Genomic DNA, 22,364 nt, shown 5'->3' on the forward strand with positions numbered 1-22,364 from the left:
TCATTCTTCGTAGAGCCGCTCATAGTGGCCTAGCTTCCGTCATGAATTACCCTGAACAAGTCCCTAGAGCAGCCTGTTCCCCAGCTTGGGCCCAAAGCCACCTGCCATCTTGGCTGGCCACTGTTTCGTCAGCTTGACCCAGGGTAGTGTCATTCAGGAAGAGGTGATCTTTATTGAGAAAATGCCTCTCTAGGCAAGTCTGTAGGGTGTTTTCTTTATTGGTGATTTATATGGGAAGACCCAGATCACTGTGGGTGGTACCACCCTGAGTGGTGTAAGAAAACAGGCTGAGCAAACCATAGGGAGCAAACCAGCAAGCAGCACTTGTTCATGGCTTCTCCTTCGGTTCCTGCCTCCGGGTTCCTGTCTCTACTTCCTGCATTGACTTCCTTGTATGTGCACTGTTTAATAGAACTATAGACAGAAGTCAGCCCTTTCCTCCCCAAGTTGCTTTTGGTCATGGTGTTTTATCACAGCAACAGATACAATGCCTCCTTCAGTATCATGGAAATGGGAGGAAAAGCAAGGCGTCCCACCCAAACTGCATGTTTAAGAATGAAAAAGAATGGTTTTTCAAAGGGAAATGAAGTTGCTGCAACAAAGATTGGATTGTTAACATTTTAAGTAATACAGTTTGGCTTTCTCTATAACCAAAACTGAGCTACTATAGTTGTAAATTTCCATCAATCAAGTAAAGTATTACAAATAGGAAAAACTAAGTCTAAATTACATAACCTACAGATGAGATGCTAGTGAATTCCTGTTACTTGCTAAGCAGCAGCTGTCAGTATTGTTCGGTGAAGCCAAACTCATAAGGAGACTTGCAGGTTTGTGTGACCTCTGTAAGCCAGAGACCCAAGAGCCAGGAGTGGGATTCAGTCTCAGCCCTAAGTCTTGAAAACCAGGAGAGCCAGGAGTGGAAGAAGAGGGGTAGAGGATGCAGTAAGATGTGCTAGCAGGTAAGGAAGGGGAAGGCAGGCCTGAATTCTTTCCTCGGCATCTTGCTGACAGACTAGATGATGCCCACATGTTGAGAGGTCAGTCTCCTCTACTGAGTCTACTAGTCCATAGACTGATTTCAGCTGGAGAACCCTCATAGATACACCCAGAAAAATGGCCACTCCTTGCCCAATCTAACTGGCACATAAGGTTCGCTATCATGACCTCCTTGATGGAAGTAAAACTTGATGAAGAATGGTGTCTTTCTTTTTTAAAATGTGGCTGTATTTCAACTTTTATTATACAGTGGTTTCCACTATACCAAAAATGTAGGATAAAATGTCAAATTTTACAGAGGTGAAGTTTCAATATTAGTTATTTCCATGGTTCTCATCTAAAATTTATCTCCTGATTTATACTTACGTTTTCTCTTTCAGGGCTAATTTCGTATACCGAGTATCTTTTCTTACTTACAATCCTCACGAGTAAGTATACTGCTTCTCTGTACAACAGTTATGTGGAGTTCTCATTCTTAACAAGCAGGACTTGAAATTTGGTGTGTGTGTGTTTATCACTAAAAGCATTGGGAATAGAGCTCTTGAGATGTCTCCGTGGGTTAAAGTGCTTACTGTACAGACATGACAACCTGAGTTCGGACCCCAGCATTCAGAAAAACAGGCATGAGGGAATGCACTTGTAGTTCCAGTGCTGGGGGTAGGGCTCACTGGCTCCCCAGTCTAGTAGAATAGCAGCAAAAGTTCCAGATTCCGTGAGAGCTATAAGGTGGAGAGCAATAACCCAAATCTCCATCAGCCTCTGGCTTCCACAGGTATGTGCACAGGTGGACTCACACAAGCACGCGCGCGCGCACGCACACACACACAAATCTTAATCTCTCCATCTGCAAAATAATGTTAACTTAGAGTGGGCTCTTCTACCCACACACTATGGCACCTTTGTTTCTGAGACAGAGTATTTGCTGAACAGAAAAACAGGAAAATTGTGGTTAGTATTTTCTGAGGGAGAAGAAAAATCATAGTGTTGTTCAAGAGAAGGAAAAAAATCATGATTAAGTATTCTCTGAGAAAGAAAGAGCAAAATCATGGTTAGCCTTCTGAGAGAGGGAGGGAAGGAGGGAGGGAGGAAGGGAGGGAGGGAGGGAGGGAGGGAGGGAGGGAGGGAGGGAGGGGAAGGAGTTAGTTCTATAGTTCTGTGGAGAGTCTCACAATGTGACCCAGACTGACCTGAAACTCTCTTAAATTCACAGAGACCCTTCTGCCTCTGCCTCCAAGATTAAAGGCATGGGCCACCATGTTTGGCCTCTTAGGGATATTTTTTTTAAAAAAACTGAACAAGATTCTTGCCTTTCAAAGTATTCCAGTAGTGGAAACAGAAAAGATTAAGGAATTCTCATATGTGGATGAGACTAAGCAGACATGGCAACTAAATGCAAAATACCTTACATTGATTCTAAAGCAAACACAGCATGAATGAAAATTACAAACTCTGCTTTTCGTGGTTCATATGCTGTAGCAATGTTAATATCTTAGTCTTGATAAGTGTGCATTGGAATTGGAAAATGTTAACACTAGAGGAAGGGTATGCGGGCATACGTTTTATAGTTGTCAAGAATGGCAAAGTAAAAGGTTTTTAAAAACTAAAAAAGTAAAAAAGAATAGCAATAATATGCAAATAGCAGGAGTGCTGTGAGAATACCAGAAGGCCAGGGGTAGGGTTAAGTTCTCACAGTAATTTGTTGTGCAGGGTGTGCAGCCCAGCTCCATGGGCGATGTTGAGAGGCCAGAGCTTCAACATCAAGTACTGTTTGAAAGAGAACTTTCCTAGCTGGGTAGTGGTAGGGCACGCTTTAATCCCAGCACTTGAAGGCAGAGGCAGGTGGATCTCTGAGTTCAAGACAAGCCTGGTCTACAGAGTGAGTTCCAGCACAGCCAAGGCTACACAGACAAACCTTGTGTCAAAAAAGAAAGAGAAAGTAAGGAATAAAAAAGAAAAAGTAATGAGAAAGAAAGAAAATATGAACAAGATCCTTTCCTCTGGCTTTTGCTTACATACTTTTTGGTCATTTATTTCAAATTGGAAGGTTTTTGTAGCTACAAATACTTAGCATTTTGCCAACAACTAAATAATTGTTCATTGTTCACGTCCTTGCAGAACCTCACACTGGATTCCATGTCGCTTTTAAAATGCTAGATGCAGATGGCAATGAGATGATCGAAAGGAAGGAGTTCGTTAAGGTGAGTGCATGCTTGGATCGGGGTTATCAGGTGATTGACACTTCCTTAAACATCAAAGCGGTGCTCCTTGTTAGCCTTTGAAGGGTCACAGCATTTGCACGTTCAGACCTAGCTCCTAATGGCAGAGAACCTGGGTTCCAGTTCCCTCTTCTGACCTCTGCAGTCACCAGACACACACATAGAGCACAAACTTACATGCAAGCAAAGCACTCATATATATCAATTAAAAACAAACTTGAAAACTTTCTGAAATACAATCTTGGAGAAAATGACAAGTGCTTAGAGCATAAGATTCTAGAAGAGATGCGCTTTTAACATCTGCATCATACAGTAAAAAGGACCGTATAGATCATATATGCTTTAAAGAATGCATGTTAAAGATGTGTTTTAAATCATTCTCATATCAAAAGCAAGTAATAGAAAGGTAAGCCTTTGTGAAGAATAATATGCCAAAAAATGTAAATTAGTGCAAATGTTTTAGGAACTAGGTACAGCTAATATTTGGAAAACTGTAAATACAGCTGAGTATTTAATAATATTGTTTTTTTGAGGACATAGTTCTAACCTTCCAAACAGTGAATTCCACTCTGATTTCTAAAAGCTGGTGCTGATATGAAATAAACACCTCAGAGCAAACTGTTGGTTGCACTCTGTAGTTTATGCAGAGGAGGAAATGGTTACAAACTTAGTAAATTGTGCACATCATTGTCAACCAGTGAGGGTATGTGAATGACAAATTGTGTGTGTGCATAAATGACTGATTTGTGGCATTTTGGTTGGTTGGTTGGTTGGTTGGGTTTTGGGGGTTTGGGTTTTGTTTTCCCAAAACAGGGTGTCTCTATGTGACTCTAGCTGTCCTGAACTCTACTGCTATTAAAGGTGTGGGCCGCTATGCCTGGCTATGGAGGTGTGAAACAATAGCAGTCTCTTTATTATATGTGTATATTGCTCATAGAAATAAGATGATGCTTGGGTTGAAAAGCAAAACTGCCATCTGCTTTCAAAGTTAAATACATGCTTAGTGTATGACTTGAGAATTTTATTCCTAGATTTACAGTCAAAGAAAAGAAATATAAGTGGGTGAGGTGGCTCAACCTTGTAATCCCAATATTTGCAAAATTTAGAAGGCTTGCCATGAGTTCTAGGCCAACCAAGGCCAGGGAGTGAATTCTAAGCCAGCCTGGGCTACAGAGAGAGACTCTGTCTCAAAAACACAGAATAGCTGGCAAGTGAATCTCTGTAAGTTGAAGGCCAGTCTTGTCTATGTACGAAGTTCCAGGCCAGGAGGCTACATAGTGAGACCCTGTCTCAATAAATAAATAAATAAAGATAGAAAACATATGTTCACCCAGGAACTGAATATAAATATGCATAGCAGCTTTACTCAACCCCAGTCTCTGGGAGCAACCAAAATGCTTGTGAAAAGTGACTAGATACATAAGTGTTATCTATGCAGTAGACTTCTGCTGCGCAACAAAAGGAACAAAGTGTTAAGTAAGCAGCGGGAGGGATGAGTTGAAATGAAGGGAAAAGTATGGACTGTAGGATCCTGTGTATGTACAGTTCTTCATGTCCGTACTCAAGTATGGACTGTAGGATCCTGTGTATGTACAGTTCTTCATGTCCATACTCAAGGACAGCAGACTCTCGCTTGTCTGTAACCAGGAAGGGGTAAAGGAAGAGAGAAGAGGTCTGAAATGCTGAATACTTCTTCAAATCTTGATCACTGGTGGTTACATGGCCATGTAAGGTGTATTTTGTTCTACATAAATTATACTTAGTAAAATTTTTGACCCAGCTCCATACCGTAGCTTTGAATTTTTTTTGTACAAGAAACTCTTGCAAAGCCTTAGAACAGAGGAAGAGCAGAAAAAGACCTCAGTAGAGAATGAAGTGTAAAACAGTGCAGCCCCACAAAAACTAGACTCCCCAATGCTTAACGTTATCAGGAATGATCCAGAGTAGATGTGTCCATCTAGCCACGTGAGGAAGTGAGGGTGGATGATATGAAATCTGAGTAGACTGTCGCGTGGCAGGCAGACCCTCGGGGCTAAAGTGCAGAGACTGTCTTACCTAAAGTGACCAGGAGTGGTAGCTCTGTTTAAGAGTCAATTTTTAGAAATGAAGGCAGTAGGCCAGGGAGATGGTTCGGTGGCTCGGAGTACTTTCTGCACAGCAGGAGGGCCTGGATTCAGAGCACCAGCACCCACATGTGGCCATGCACATCTATAACCCCAGTGTGGGGATGAAGGTGGGTGAATCTTGGGAACATGCTGGTCAATCAGGCTAACAAAAACCAGCGAGTTCCAGACTGAGTAAGAGACTCTGTCTTGAGGGAATATGACAGAGAGCAATAGAAGAGGGCATCCGTCATGGTGCTCTGGTCTCTGCTCAAACACAGGCATGCACACATGCCTGCAAATATACAGCATTTAACATATACAGCTGCTGCAGTGTAAATACACAAAAATACCTGTATAACAAACATGGTTAAGTTAAATGTCTGCTCTAGAATGAAGGCATTTTAGTTGAATAGACTAATTTAAATTCCTTGTTACTTTTCTTACCTAGCTATAGATGTAGCGTGTGTAGTCTCTGTGATTCCTAGTGCAGCAAAGAGCACCCAAGAAGGTGAGGCAGAAGGGTCACGGAGTTCACACCAGCACAGGTTGTATGGCAAGTCCCTGTCCAGAAAAATGCTCTACAGCGATGTGCCGCAAATATGTAAAGGTACTTGGCAAAGCAGTCTAAATAAAGACTCCTCATAGGTTTTTATGACTTTTTTCCAGCTGTTACAATTTTACCCGTAGTAACGAGAAGCAGATTTATCAGCAGTGTGCATTTATTAGAGTGCAGAAGCCTTGCAGAAAGAGTCCTCAGTCTCATTCCCAGTGATGGCAATAGTCGGATTTCCAAGAGCAAGAAGCAGAGTCCTAGAGATTCCAGAAAGACCAAGAGAAAGGCTAGCAAATCTTGGAAAGAAAGGTATAGAAAGAAAGGGGAAATGTTTAATACCAAACTTTCTAAATGGTTGAATAGATAGGTACTGAGTAGAGACATCTGAAGTTTTGTTCATCAGCAGGAATTATTACAGAAACATCTCAAAAGAAAGGTTAAGTGGGTTGGCTAGATAGCTCAGCAGTTGAGAACATTATTTTTGCTTTTGTGTAGGACCCAGAACCTAATGGCAGCTCAAAACCACCTGTAACTCTGGTTCCAAGAATCCTGTGCCCTCTTCTGACATTCACAGGCGCTAGGCACACACATGCTACACATACGAACATGCACACAAAACATTCATACACATAAAATTTTTAAAGAGACATAGAGACTGGAGAATAAATAGGAAATGAAAATTTTCTATCAGTAAATTTGGGAAATTATTTTGAGATTGTGTGTGTGTGTGTGTACATGGATGTGTATACATGGAGCACACACATGCCATGGGACAGTGTCATAGGACAGCTAACAGGAGTCAGTTCTCTCCTTCCACTGTGGATCCTGTAGTTCAAATTAGGTCATCAAGATTGCCTTTGATACTCCGAGCCACCTCACCAGCACCCCCTTTTGAGATATATGATCATTTTTAAAAGAACTTAAGTTAAAGCAACTTAAGTTAAAGATTGCACACATAGAACCTGAAATATCTGTGCAGTGGCTTAGAAGACACCATTGCTATCCAGCTACTTCATCTACCTTAGAGAGGCATTTATGTGAAAAGGCCTCGAGGTAGAGAATTGATTCTCTCAGATTAACCAACATGTAGAATTTGCACATGTGTAATTCTCCAAGACCTGGATAAACTTTGTGGTGTTATTCCTGTTAGTCATGAGGTGTATGTCTTTATAGTAGTGGAGTTAGAGGCGATTTTCTTTTTGGGGAGGGGATGGTTGAGATGGGGTTTCTCTGTGTAACCCTGCCTGTTCTGGAACTCGCTCTGTAGATCAGGCTGAGCTTGAACTCACAGAGATCCACCTGCCTCTTCCTCCTAAATGCTGGGATTAAAGGTGTGCGCCACCACCACTCAGCTAGATGTAATCTTCTCGGATATACTGAACAAGACCCCTGCAGGTATCACCATCACAATTCCAAAGCTCAGAGTTGCACTTCAGTAATGTTTGGGGGTGACCCGAGGCAAAAATCACAAAGCTGTGGTGGCATAGAAGCTCGTCTGAAGTCTTGTCAGCTACAGAAGATGGTAAGTACTCAAGATGGCTTCAGGACAGTGTCAACTGATGGCAGAAAACCCCAGGCTGCTCTCTGACCTCCACATGCACACGCACCACACATAGAAAGGAAAAAGAAAGTAACCATTGGGACACATCACTGATTGTTGGAAGGTTAAGACTTTAAAGCCAACCTTGTATGACTATAGAGGGCTCTTTGTGCTGGCTGTAGAAATAGAACTTGATAGCCAGGGGATTGATACATTTGTCAATTTTTGAAGAAAGTATTTCAAGGAAGAGAACTACATTTCTATTAATTATTTTAATTGTTTAACGTCCATGGTCCTTAGTTTAATAAACACACACACACACACATATACATATATACATATTCACGTTCTTGAAAGAGCCAGGTGTGGTGGTGCAGTATAAGATACACGTCTGTAATGTCTTGTGAAAGTGTCCTAACGTGCAGATTGCCTCAATTTGTAAGTTCTGTACTAGTGAGCCTTTGTGCTTTGTTAACACGTAGATGAAAAAGCTGTGAGATAACACGGTGCCTACTTCTTCAGCCTGAAAACTGGTGAAAGTCGCCATCTACGTGAGCTGCTCTCTGTCAGGTGTGACAAACAGTATGCACAGTGACCAAAGCCAGTAATAGCTGATCTGTGTAATCTTCACCTTGATAGATGGTATGTCTGCTTGTGGGCCGAGTGCCAGGGTTTTAAGCAGCTTCTCCAGACAGTAGATTAATGACCAGTCTGTTCACCGGGGAAACGGCTCCTTAGGTGGTCCTTTCATTCCGAGCTACTCTCATACTGATGGAAAGGACTGTGCTCTTAGTCTAAGAGTGTTAGGAGTTGATCAAACTAAATACACCTGCTAGAGTTGCTGCTAAATACATAGAAAAGCCTTTGATAGAGTTTATCCTCCTTGGTTTTGTAATGATTCTCTCATTCCTGAATGTAAACTGTCTTGGAAGCAAAGAGAAATAAAATTGACTCTGCCTAATTCATTTTCAGTCTGAAACTGAAGGTGTTGGTCAACAGAGATTCAGAAACCCATTCAACAGTATGTCCTCAGTCATTCAGAATTTCTTTTTTGTTGTTGTTTTTCTTATTTTGTTTTCGTTGGTTTGTTTGTCTTTCAAGACAGGGTTTCTCTGTAGCTTTGGAGCCTGTCCTGGAAGTAGTTCTTATAGACCAAGCTGGCCTCAAACTCACAGAGATCCACCTGCCTCTGCCTCCCAAGTGCTGGGATTAAAGACGTGTACCACCACTGCCTGGCCAGGATCTGGATTTAAATGTATGTAATTTTTTTCTGAAGCACTGTCCAGAGTAACCAAACAGGGAGCACTAAAGAGTGTTGCTCCTCCCAGAGGCTGAGTGCTCCTTACATGGTAGTCTGTTGCTCTTATCTTTATTGGATTATATTCATTTCTGAATGAAAGAAGTGCAGGTGTTGGTCAAAGGAGGGATACAGAGTGTGAGGATTGGCCCTGGCGCTGTACCGTGGGGTTTTCAATGGCAGACATGAAAGGTGAAACTGATGTCAAGCTTTCAGTTTCTTCCCTGAAGCCAGGAGTGCATGGAGCACGGGAGGGAGGACTCTAGAGCACCCAGCATAAACCATTTGTCTAACTAAACATAGAAGGGCGCCAAGTGTGGATTGATAATCTGTGACTTAATGTTAGCAGTTTATAAGTTACTAACAAGTCATTCTTTAAAAGAAAGTCCTGATGATTTGTTTCCTGATTGATTTAAACCATAGTTTGAGATTGTGTGTACATCTCACTTCTTTTTAATCCTTTCTTTTAATTTGCTTCCCATATGAAGACTGGTACAAATGACTCTGGAAGATAGGTAGGTTACTTCACATACTCAGTTTTAAGAAACTGTTAACAGTTTTATGGTTAACAAAAATTTAAGTATTTCAACATGTTACAAATAAATAAAAGGGCCAGCATTTGTAGAAGAGTGGCCTTGTTTGTGATGTGCATCTGAAATGTGGCTGTAAAGTGTCAGCGGTGTCAGAAGCACGCCCAAGTGTAAACCATCCGAAAGGAGTGAAAGGCAGACCGTAGCTCGTCTGCTGGAGGAGCTGCTGCTAAGCAGAGAACTGTGGCCCTGGCGGCCTTTCTGCCTGCTTAATCCTGCAGTCTTGCATGGCCTACAGCCAGCCGCAGACAGCCAGATGCCCTGTAACAGCTAAGCATCTGTCTTCAGGTTACTTCAGCCTTGTAAGTGTGTGTCTGTAATCTTTTCAGTTGCAGAAGATCATAAGTAAGCAAGATGACTTCAAGACAGTGAAGACGAATGAGACCGAATCCCAGGTATGTAAGGAAATGCTTCCAAACACATGGTGTTGGTAAAACCTGAACTTTGGTCCTCACACTGTGTGGTAAGTGCTCTACACACTAAGCTGTCTCCATAGCTCATTATCTCATCTCATTGTGGCTTCAGGGTACATTGTTGTATGGCTACAATATTTATGCTGTCGTTCCCCTTCTTGGGAAGTATTTAACATATCTGTCTTTCATAGTTCATAAGGCTGCAAGGAACAATCCTAGGATTATGGTATTTTATAATCATGTGACTATATCTTAGGGATGACTGACCACAAATTGAGTTGCTGGATCAGAGCGTGTGACTGTTGAGTAGGTTAACAGGCTGACCAGTATTAACCAGTATTCGTGTGGGTCACTATTTCCATTCCCACCAATGGTGTATACCAACAGTGGTGTGTACCAACAGTGGTGTGTACCAACGGTGGTGTGTACCAACAGTGGTGTGTACCAACAGTGGTGTGTACCAGCGGTGGTGTGTACCAGCGGTGGTGTGTACCAACAGTGGTATATACCAACAGTGGTGTGTACCAACAGTGGTGTGTACAAGCGGTGGTGTGTACCAGCGGTGGTGTGTACCAGCGGTGGTGTGCAGCAGTACATTTCAGCTGACTGTCATCTGGTGATTCTAAGTCCATCTTGCAAGATTTTCTTAAACTTGAATCACTCTACTTTAGAACATATCTATTTCAAAATGTGTAAGTTTTTAAAAATCACAGCCTCTGCCAGAGCACATCTGTATCCCAGCACTCGGAAGGCAGAGGCAGACAGATCTCTGTGAGTTCAAGGGCAGCCCGAGCTACACAAAGATACCCTCTCAAAAACCAAATACAACCTTCCCTCCACTGACATCACAGCAGGGGAGGATACCTGATGCCCAGTTGTCATTTTAGGAAGAAAATTATTTTTATTTAGTCCAGGCTAGAGAACTGCCCAGTTGGTAAAGCATTTGCATTGAAAGCCCAAGGACATAAACTCAATCCCCAGAGCCCACGTAAAAGCTAGATTTGGTAGTGTATGTTTGTAATTCCAATGCTGGGAAAGTGGGCAAGAGTATCCTTGGGGTTCCTTGACAAGCTACCTAACCTAACCTAACCTAGTCGGTAAGCTCTGGGCCAGTGAGAGACCTGATTCCCAAAAAAGTGTTCATATTCCTGAGGGTGACACCTAGGGTTGTCTTCTGGCCTACACACATACAAACACTGTTAAAAACAACAATGAGGGTGACACCTAGGGTTGTCTTCTGGCCTACACACATACAAACACTGTTAAAAACAACAAAGAGGGTGACACCTAGGGTTGTCTTCTGGCCTACACACACACAAACACTGTTAAAAACAACAGTAATTAAGAGCTGGAGAAATGGCTCAGTGTCTAAAGCATTGCGTGGAAGCAGGAGAGCTCAACTCACATACACTCTGTGTGGGTGGAAGGGCCACAGTGACGGCAACCTTGCAGATACAGGGCTCTGGCAGGGCAGGGTAGGGCCAGTTAGAGACCCTGCCTCACTGCAAGGGCGAGCAATCCAAAGGAACTGCATCAGCCTTGAGCCTTCACATGTGTGCACCAGCAAAGACACCTGTGCCCACACATGTGAATGAACGATACACATGCACACCACACATACACAATGGCAGGTGTGTATTAATACATGAATGAGACATTCCCTGAAACAAAAATGAAAACTTAGAAATATTTGTTTGCTTAGAGCAAAGTATGTTTAAATTGTTAAAACAGTGCTGTACTCCTTAAACCTCAGAATCTGGGGCTCTGAGGTAGAATTACAGCTTCAAGGCCAAGTTGGGCTATGGCAAGATCTTTACCTCAAGAAAAAGCAAGAGGAGGGCTCAGTAGTTAAGAGTATTGACTGAGGGGGCTGGAGAGATGGCTCAGTGGTTAAGAGAACTGACTGTTCTTCCAGAGGATCCAGATTCAATTCCCAGTATCCTCATGATAGCTAATAACTGTCTGTAACTCCAAGATCTGATACCCTCACACAGAGATACATGTAGGCAAAACAGCAATGTACATAAAATGAGAATAAATAAATTATTTTTTAAAAAAGTATTGACTGAGCTTCCAGAGATCCTGAGTTCAATTTCTAGCACCCACATGGCAGCTCACAGCTATCTATAAATCTAGGCCTACGGGATCCAGTGCCTCTTCTGGTGCACAGACATCCATGTAGACAGAACAACCACATACATAAATAGATCTTTCAAGAGGGGAACCGGGCAGGGAGACTGACAGTGCTCTCAGTGGTGGTGTTTACAGGGCATCCTCAGCGTCCTGGGTTCTGTCAGGCAGATATGCAGCCCCATCCAGGAGAGCACGGTCCTCCTTGCTACTGCAAACCTGTCTCAAAAGAATAAACGTTACAGTGGACTTGTAAAGGGAAACCAGAGTCTCCTAACCAGGGACTTTAAAGCAGATGTGGTGTGAAACCTAACTTCATTTAATTCTATGCTCAGAGCAAGACTTAAATCTAAATCTAATTAGAAAAACAAAATTACCAAATCAAAATTAAGGGGAAAAGTTGGTAAATATAATCAAAATACATTGTATGAAATTCTTAAAGAATTAGTAAAAATGTTTTAGCTACCATGAATTTTACTAAAGCTTTGACATTTGGTCTGATGTTTGGTAAATGTCAAACATAGAAGCTATCCCTCTTCTGAGCTTAAATTTTGGGTCATTTGGCTATTCAGCTGATTTGTCCCCTCGTTCTGTAATCCTGAGGCAGACACCCTATGCTTCACTAGATATGTAGAACCTTAGGACTGTGGAAATCTGAATCTAAAATTAAAAACTTCTAGTCATAGCCAACTGAGTGGAATAGACACAGATAATGGTGTCTGTGGGCCCGGGGCAGATGAGGCCTTTGCCAAGAGTGCCCAGGAGCTGCAGGCCTCTAGTTGTTTGAGTTACACAGCCCCTGTTTTAGACAGAAGGTTCTGGAGAAAAGTAAGTCTGTGCTGCTGGCTGTAGTTCAGCAGTGGCCCGGTCTGGACTGCCACTCTGTGCAGGGAGAAGTTGGCAGTGAGGACAGCAGAGTAGGGTGGAGCTGGAAGGATCAGTGGGCACTGGACTCCAGGCCAGTTTGGTGTGGGCTCCAGAGAGCCTCTGGGTGGCAGTGTCAGAGCGCTTCAAGGAGCGCTAGGAGGAACTCGGCCCACTAGTGCAGCGTGGCAGCACGCACCTGTAACCCAGCTGTACTGAATGTGAGTGAGGAGTCCCACCCTGGACCCTCTAGACTTTCAACTTCCCCAGTTTCAACTGTAGGTTTGTCCTCTTAGGGCGTGTCCCTTCTGTTCTTAGTTTCTGTAGAGTTTCATCACAGAGGAGGTTAGTGAAAGTTGGGGGGAGTCCTGTTAGCCAAGGTCGTAGGCAGGAGTGACTGCCCTCATTGCCTTCACGACCTACAGGACACACTCGCGGACATTTCCCCAAGCTCCCACTCACAGGTTTCTTTCTGTGCTTCTTTATAGGAACCAGCAGTGAAAGAGCCTGGGATTAACACAACCCTTCAAGTGCGTTTCTTTGGGAAAAAGGGAGAAAAAAAGCTTCATTATAAAGAATTTCGAAGGTAAACATAAAATTTGGGGGAAATGTTATATGTAAGAAATGAAGAAACTGTCCAGGCAGTGATGAGACACACCTTTAATCCCAGGACTCAGGAGGCATAGGCAGGCAGATCTCTGTGAGTTCGAGACCAGCCTCATCTACAAAATGAATTCCAGGATAGTCAGGGCTACACAGAGAAACCGTGTCTCAAAAAGCCGAGAAAAGAAAAGAGAGAGGGGAAGAAGGGAAGAAACTGAATATCCTCATTTCCTAGAACTGTACGGCGGCAGTTGTCAGCTTCTGACCCCTTTGGCAAACCTCTGTCTCCAGAATACTTACATTGTGATTCATAGCAGTAACAAAATCACAGTTATGAAGTAGCAATGAAATAATGTTATGGTTGGGGTCACCACAACATGAAGGTATTAAGGGTCACAGCGTTAGGAAAGCTGAGAACCACTGCTCTAGACCTAATACTCTCTATGGTTCTTTAAGGTATTTATCACTGAAAATTTAACCTATAAAACATAAAGTTACTATTCTTAAATATTCTAGCCTGTTTTTAAAAAATAATGTCTGGCTATAAAATGTAATAGTTATTTTTGGTTACTTGATACTGGCAAATAAGAAAAATGCCCCAAGCATCACTTTGAGCTTTTTGTTTTGGTTTTTTGAGACAAGGTTTCTTTGTGTGCTTCTGGCTGTCACTCTGTAGACCAGGATGGCCTCGAATTCACAGAGATCACCTGACTCTGCCTCCTGGGCGCTGGGATTAAAGGTGTGCGCCACCACCACCCAGCAATTTTGTTCTTAACACTAAACAAGCAGCCCAGTTTAACACAAAACAAGGTCATACACTGTGTCCCTGAGTGCAGCTCTGCTGGGACCAGCACTGACTCATCTCAGCCAGACTTACTGTGCACTGATCCTGTCCTGAGATGTGGAGACTCAGCTCTGGTCTATACAGGCCTCTTCTGCAGAGGTCCAGCATAAATCTGCACGACCGACGGCTGTATTGTGACAGCAGTGCGGTAGGAAGCAGACAGTTCCGTGTCTCAGATAAAGCGTCATGAACATACTTCCCTGAACTTGTTTCTTCGTAAAATTAGAGTATCTGGTTACTGTAGTCCTTGCTTACCTCCTCCCTGGGCCTCCCTGGAGAACTCTCTGGAACACGGTTTCTAAACAGGTACTAGAAAGCAGCAGATCAGAACACCAGAAAAAAAAAATCCTGATATGGAAAGCAGGGGGCCTGCAACATCCTCAGCTCCCTGCATTTCTGCTAAGATTTGCTAAGTCTGTATACACATATACACCATATGCTGTTGTGTCTCAAACACTAAGCGTAATCCTTTTTACAAGCTATGTGGGAAACATGAACGCCATTCAGATGCATTGCACTGAATGCTTCTGTCCATGAAGAGATTTTACCCCACGTGGGAAGTTAGGAGTAGATAAAAGAGAGACCCGGGGAAAGGCGTGTAGCCCATGAAGATAGATGGGTTTGCATTGCAAAGAAGCTGCGGTGTGAAAAGAGAGGTGTGTTCTTCCCTTTCATGGCTGGTAGCAGTGAACAGACACATACTGTAGCCAGCGCTGTTCAGAATGAGGCGTCACCTCGGCTTTTCTCTCACTTCTGTGAATCCCCTTCTCGTGCCCTCTTGGTCTCCGGTTCTCCAGTGCTGCGGCAGCCCAGCACACTTCTTTGCCCCTTGCTCCGTCTCCCTGGTCAGCCCCCCAGTCTCCTACCCTCTTCCCACCTGTCTCAGAAGGTGGAAAAGAACAGCACAGCTGTTGTGCTCGCCTCTTCGCTCCCTACAGACTCATCTACAAGTAAAGCATTCTCTAATAACCCTGTTGCAAATCAGTCAAGGGGCGGTGAGCACTCAGCCAGTTAAGTGCTTGTTCTATAAACACGAGGACCTGAGTTTGTTTGCCAGCAAATCTATGAAAAACAGACATGGCGGCACATGCCTGGAACACCAGTGCTATGGAGGCGGAAGCAGAAGGATCCCTGGAGCTCACTGGTCAGACAGATCCACTGGATCGGCAATGGCAGACCCTGTCTCAAAAAATAAGGTGGAAAAGTGATAGAGGAAGACAACAGACTTTAATCTGTAGCCTTCGCAAGCATTGAAACACACATACACCAGCATACACACATGCACCCATACACACACACTAACACCTGCACACACCTACATATGCACCCATACACACATAGCCATGCATACATCCATATACATGCACTAACACACACACTAAAACACATGAACACGCTAACACAAAAAATCATTGAATATTATCATAGTACACAATACAATAAAATTGAGTAAAATAAAATGCAAAATATATCAGTAAAATATCTCTGTTGATTAGTTCAACCCACAACCCAAAATGCATTCAGTTTTAGACAAAATTCTGCTTTGACCCAGAAAGAAACAGCATCAAAAATCTGTGCATCCGGTACATTCAGCAAATGTTGAGGGTGACAGGCGCTCATCGCAGAGATAGACATCTATGCCCATTCTCCCCTCTACACTTGGGAGTTTATGGGAGAAATGCAGACCCTAAAGCAAGCTATTAACAATGGTGGTTTTCTCCCACTAGCCTGATTGTATATTTCTTTATCCCTTGTATATATCTTTTTCATCCAATGTATATATTCTACCCGTTTTAAACTGTATTATGGCACACAAAAGGTAAAATTTATTTAAAGGAGATTGCAACACATGAACGCATAGGATGCTCATAATGGCTTTGACATTACTCAAGTAATAAACCCTAGTGCAATTTTTCTAGATTCTTGTTCAAGAAAGTAAAAGTTTAATCTGACAGCTATCAATGTGACTTTGCTCAAAGTAAGATGCTGGTTTTATCTTTTTTTTTTTAAAAAAAAGTGTGTTGTGTCACATAGATTCACACTGTTGCCGCAAAAGCTGCAGATAATTTCATGTAGACCTAAGTCGTTGTTTCTATGTTGGTGTCCATTAATTATTAAGCTAAAAGAAATGTCCTCCCCTGCAGCTTTTATATGAGCTGTGTATTTCTGGAAGCATACAGGTGCTGTCCATGCCTTTGCAGTGAGGTCAGAAGAGGGATGGGAGGAGGAAGGAAGGCTTGTTACCCTTCACACTGCTGACATTTTTTCACCTTGGTCATATATTCTTTATAGTTCTTTTGTTGGGACTGGAGGGATGGCCCACGTTAAGAACACTGCTGCTCTTGCAGAAGACCCAGTTTGATTGCAGCACCCACATGGCGGCTCACAACTGTCTGGAACTTCATCCAGGGCATCTAACGCCTGTTCTGCCTGCCATGGGCACAGGCATGCAAGTGGTCCACAGACAACACCCATACACATAAGAAAAATAATATATTTTTTTTAATTTGTTGCAATTTTACAACTTTGATTGCCCCACAAAGGCTGAAAGTAGTGGGACCTGAGCAGACCACATCTGGACAGAGGGCAGGTCCTGAGAGGCCCTGCAGAAATAAGAATTTTCTGTCAGAACTTCCACTGCTTCAGCTGGCATGTACCTGTAACCCAGCTACTCTGGAGATCAAGGCAATAGGTATACTAAGTTTCAGATCAATTCAGGCAGCATCAGTTGAAGGAAGAGAATTTTCTAATTTCTTTTTTTTTAAATTTAAGACTTATTAATTTTATGAGTACTCTACCTGTATATATGACTTTATGCCAGAAGAGGGCATCAGATCCCACTATAGAAGACTGTGAGTCACCATGTGGTTGCTGGGAATTGAACTCAGGACCTCTAGAAGAGCAGCCAGTGCTCTTAACTGCTGAGCCATCTCCAGCCCCCTTTCCAAGTTCTTTTTACTGGTAAAGGTAGCTTTTAAACTTAGGTTTTGTTTGTTCTTAAGTACGTAGATATTGAAATCAGATAGATCAAGGTTCAAATCTCGGTTCTACTCCATAGACCTTGGCTGGCCTCAACCTCACAGAGATTCACCTGCCTCTACCTCCATATTTCACTCTGTTCTGTCTTTAACATTTTATCAACTTGCTTAGAAAGATCTATGTTCATAAGCTTTAGGATAGAAGACTTAACATGAATAAGATTTCAATGTATAGCGTGGCGGTGGTGGCGCACGCCTTTAAAGGCAGATCTCTGTGAGTTTGAGGTCTACAAGATCTAGTTCCAGGACAGCTAGGGCTGTTACACAGAAACCCTGTCTCGAAAAACTAAAAAAGAAAGAAAAAAATATTTCAATGTATATGTAAAATTATAATTAAAAAACCTTTTATTTTATTAGAGCATTACTTTGGATGAGTTCAAGTCATTTTGCCATTTTACAACGCATTTGGAAGACTTTGCTATCGCCCTGCAAATGTTTAGCTTAGCTCATCGCCCCGTGAGGCTGGGTAAGATACGGATCATTTCATTTTCATTGTCTGTACGTAGTCTCACTGTCGAGTGGATGATACCCATAAGGGGGTGACTAGCAGTAAGATAATGATCTTGTTATTCTCCCTGCATAGCCCTGCAGGCTTACTCAAGAGTCACTTTATCTGCTTTTACTTTCTTATTCTCAAGAAAGGGAAGGACATGGAATTGAATATGTTACTGGGAACCTTGATTAACTTGAAATACCCTGCTTTACCCTCATGACATTTCTCAACCAAATGCATGATTTGAATACTCTCGTGATTTGAGCACACTCGTGATTTGAATACTCTTCTCAAATAATGGGAAGTTATGGATTAAATCCACTTAGACTAATTTACCTGGTTGATCGCGGTTTCTTGCTTTGCCTTGTAGTGGAGTTTAAGAGAGCTGTGAAGGTGGCAACTGGACAGGAGCTCTCAAACAATGTCCTGGACACCGTCTTCAAGATCTTCGACCTGGACGGCGATGAGTGCCTCAGCCATGGGGAGTTTCTTGGAGTACTGAAAAACAGGATGCATCGAGGTTTATGGGTAACAGATTTTTAGTTTGTTTATTATTTTTTTTAATCTGTGTTTTTACATGTTAGTAACAATGGTTTTAAACCTAAAATTTGGAGCAATTGAAATATGTTAAATGGAATCTTTATCATTTACACAGAAACTAAACTACAACCAAACCCTGAACTGTCTTTTACAAGAATGATATTTACCATTTTCCTTGCTTTAAGAATAATCTGAGTCTGGGGAAATGGTTCCATTAGTAAGACCCTGAGTTTGGTCCCCAGAACCAGGTAAATGCCAGGCACAGTGACATGTGCTTAGAATCTCACTTCTGGAGAGCAGAGATAGGTGGGTCTGTGGGTTTTGCCAGCTAGCCAGACTACCCTCCTTTCTGAGCTTCAGGCCAGTGATTGACACCCAAGGCTGTCCTCAGACCTCTGTCATTGTACATACTTATAAACACACATGCACACATACTTGGACATACATGCACACTTGTATATTGAATGTGCACATACATCTGAATCTAATTTCAGAAATCATAGCCTAGTATCTAACCTTGAGTCTGACTTTAGATCTGACCTTGGAACTGACCTTGGACTCATTAGATTCGAATTCTGCCCTGTCATGTATTAACTGATGAATCTTTTTCGTTTTTGTTTTTTTAAGACAGGGTTTCTCTGTGTAGCTTGAAGACTGACCTGGAACTCGCTCTTGTAGACCAGGCTGCCCTCGACCTCACAGAGATCCACCTGCCTCTGCCTCCTGAGTGCTGGGATTAAAGGCGTGCACCACAGCCACCCAGCTAACTGATGAATCTTGAAGAACCACTTAGTTTGTTCCTCAGATACCTCATCTGTATAATGAAGAAAATGATCAATTTATCAACAATACCTATATAGGGAGCTAACTTTGAAGCACACAGAACCCTCAGTACATGTCGTGGCTGCAGCTAGTTAGTCACATGCACTCTGACTAGGGGACAGAGAAAGCCCAGAATTTTGTTTGCATTAGGATCTACTAGAAGTACTCTCATGAAATAAATTCGCATCAGAATAACTTGACTTTAAGCGTCTGCACAGACAGTAAGTAGATAGTTAGGAAGAGAGCCAGATAAAAGGGATGCTCGAGAACTGATGCTTGTGTTCCTAACATAAGATTATTCATTTACAATTAGAAAAGAGATCCCGATTCCCACAGCACATATTATCTGGGGAAAATTAACAAATATGGGTTTCATTACATGCATTTGGCAACATAACCCACCCTCAGCTTTCTTTAGAGAGTATGGGAAGGCAATGAGCAGGGCCACGAGACATGATTCCAGTGCCTGACCTCTCTCTCGGTGACAGGTGTCGCAGCAGCAGAGTGTGCAGGAGTACTGGAAGTGCGTCAAGAAGGAGAGCATTAAGGGAGTCAAGGAAGCCTGGAAACAAGCTTTTTAAGGAAAAGATGCATAGCAATTACATTGTTTGAAGTGCCAGAATTTGTGACATTTTTTTCAAAGAATTAACTTTCTCTAAATCGTCATTGAGTTGCTTTGTAATGTAAAATGCCATGTACTCATTTTCTGGTTCAGGGATTGGGGGGGGGGGGTGGTAAAATGTGTGCCACAGTGCGCATGTGGAAGTCAGAGTCCAGCCTGTGGGAGCCAGCTCTCTCCTACCGTGGGAGTCCCAGAGATTGAACTTGGGTCATGAGCTTTGGCATCAAGTGCCTTTACCTAATAAGCCATCTACCCAGCTCTGACTCAGTAATTTCTTGGTAAATTTTCATTAAAGAATATAATAAAATGAAGAGAAAGTGTTCCTTGACAAAAACACACACTACATTGTCAGAGGCCTGTATGCAGAGTGATGCTTTGGTAAGCTGGAGGCCGAGGCTGTCGCTGAGCCCTTGGACATGAGAACGCGAAGTGCTTTCTAAAAGACTAAGCAAGCGCCACCAGGGACAGGGGCTTAATTCGCAAGACAGGTATCGATGCCAGAAGCTGTCTGGTTTGCTATCGAAGAAATGCAGTTAAAGTCTCACTCCAGGCTTCCCTCGCCGTATCCTGTCCCATGTGACTGTTCCCCTCGCTGTATCCTGTCCTGTGTGACTGTTCCCTCACCGTATCCTGTCCTGTGTGACTGTTCCCTCTCTGTGTCCTGTCCTGTGTGACTGTTCCCTCTCTGTGTCCTGTCCTGTGTGACTGTTCCCTCGCTGTGTCCTGTCCTGTGTGGCTGTTCCCTCTCTGTGTCCTGTCCTGTGTGACTGTTTCCTCGCTGTGTCCTGTCCTGTGTGGCTGTTCCCTCGCTGTGTCCTGTCCCGTGTGACTGTTCCCCTCGCTGTGTCCTGTCCTGTGTGACTGTTCCCTCACTGTGTGTTCTCTGCCTTGAAAATAACCTGAGAGTGACAGTGGCCTGTCTGGAAGCAGGATAAAGTATTGACATTGATACAGGAAAAATAGGCTTTCTTCTTCTAAATTTTCCATACTTTTGAGATAGAAATACAGTACCCTCTCCCTAACACATAGGTTTGGGGGCTCAGTCTGCACAGGACACAGCTGAATACCACACTTTCCTAACAACACACACACAATGATCATAAGATCAAGGTCTCATAAGGGAAGATATATTGGGCTGTGGGAAACATGCAAGATAGCACTATAAAATAATTGGCAATAAAATAAATATGAAATAATGTTATGGGGAGATGTATGTACATGTTTATGTATGTGTATACAGGTGGGCATGTATATGTATGTGGAAGCCCCTACTCCTATAAGTAGCCCCTCACCCATGTTCCTGAAGTAACCCCAATAAACTCATTAGTTCACCAAGCTAGACTTGAATGATACTATTACTTTGGTCTGTTGTTTTTTTCTTAAGATTTCCTTATTCTGTGTGTATAAGCATTGTACTTACACTGTGTGTACCTTGTATGTACCTATGGATGTTGTAAGCCACAATGTGGGTGCTGGGAACCAAAACCCAGGTCCTTTGCAAGAGCACAAGTGCTTTAACCCTTTGGCCATCCCTCCAGCCCCTGTCCTTTATCCGGTGTTACCGCAACACGAAAATCATAAAATGTTAGGAGGTTTGTGTGGGCTTGTTGTAGTTGGCACTTGGATTGTTTTGAGACAGAGTCTTGCTATGTTACCCTGCCTGTCTTAGATCTTTTTTTTTAAGATTTATTTATTTATTATGTATACAGTGTTCTGCCTGCTGGCCAGAAAAGAGCACCAGATCTCGTTAGAGAGGTTGTGAGCCACCATGTGATTGCTGGGAATTGAACTCAGGACCTCTGGCAGAGCAGCCGGTGCTCTTAACCTCTGAGCCACCTCTCCAGCCCCTGTCTTAGATCTTGATATGCAGTCCAGGATGTTCCTAAATTCAGAGACTCACCTGCCTCTGCCTCCTGCATTGTGGGACTAAAGGACATGATGACAATGATGTGTCGCAGTACAGAAGATTGTACACACTTGCAAGACCAATGGACTACAGTAGACATGTCTCACAGACATGATACAGTAGACACGTCTCACAGACATGATACAGTAGACGCGTCTCACAGACATACAGTAGACACGTCTCACAGACATGATACAGTAGAGACGTCCCACAGACATGATACAGTAGACACGTCCCACAGACATGATACAGTAGACACGTCTCACAGACATGATACAGTAGAGACGTCTCCCAGACATGATACAGTAGACACGTCCCACAGACATGATACAGTAGACACGTCTCACAGACATGATACAGTAGACACGTCCCACAGACATGATACAGTAGACACGTCTCACAGACATGATACAGTAGACACGTCTCACAGACATGATACAGTAGACACGGCCCACAGACATGATACAGTAGACACGGCCCACAGACATACAGTAGACACGTCTCACAGACATGATACAGTAGATACGTCCCATAGACATGATACAGTAGACACGTCCCACAGACATGATACAGTAGACACGTCCCACAGACATACAGTAGACACGTCTCACAGACATGATACAGTAGACACGGCCCACAGACATACAGTAGACACGTCCCACAGACATGATACAGTAGACACGGCCCACAGACATGATGAGGTGCTTTTCAGCAAGGCACCCAGAACATTAAGTTAAAGAAGGGCTGTTTTTCAACAGTGCGCTAGGAGAATCCCATGTCCACACACACCTG

At 43.0% G+C, this 22,364-nt stretch overlaps 1 protein-coding gene across 1 annotated transcript in view; it reads left to right on the plus strand.

Moving 5' to 3' along the window:
- The window catches only part of LOC148120230 (calcium uptake protein 2, mitochondrial-like), a 43,466-nt gene extending 22,465 nt beyond the window's left edge, over window positions 1-21,001 (plus strand). The window contains exons 6-13 of the mRNA XM_087911856.1: window positions 1,377-1,424; window positions 3,112-3,194; window positions 9,627-9,692; window positions 13,193-13,290; window positions 14,236-14,299; window positions 17,547-17,655; window positions 18,053-18,210; window positions 19,533-21,001. Coding sequence (XP_087767982.1) covers window positions 1,377-1,424; window positions 3,112-3,194; window positions 9,627-9,692; window positions 13,193-13,290; window positions 14,236-14,299; window positions 17,547-17,655; window positions 18,053-18,210; window positions 19,533-19,625 — 719 coding nt within the window. The 3' untranslated portion in view covers window positions 19,626-21,001. The remainder of the gene's footprint in view (window positions 1-1,376; window positions 1,425-3,111; window positions 3,195-9,626; window positions 9,693-13,192; window positions 13,291-14,235; window positions 14,300-17,546; window positions 17,656-18,052; window positions 18,211-19,532) is intronic.
- The last annotated feature ends 1,363 nt before the right edge of the window (window positions 21,002-22,364 follow it).

Source organism: Myodes glareolus, chromosome 12 (genome assembly GCF_982192425.1).
Source record: "Myodes glareolus chromosome 12, mMyoGla1.1, whole genome shotgun sequence".
Taxonomy (NCBI): Eukaryota; Metazoa; Chordata; class Mammalia; order Rodentia; family Cricetidae; genus Myodes; species Myodes glareolus.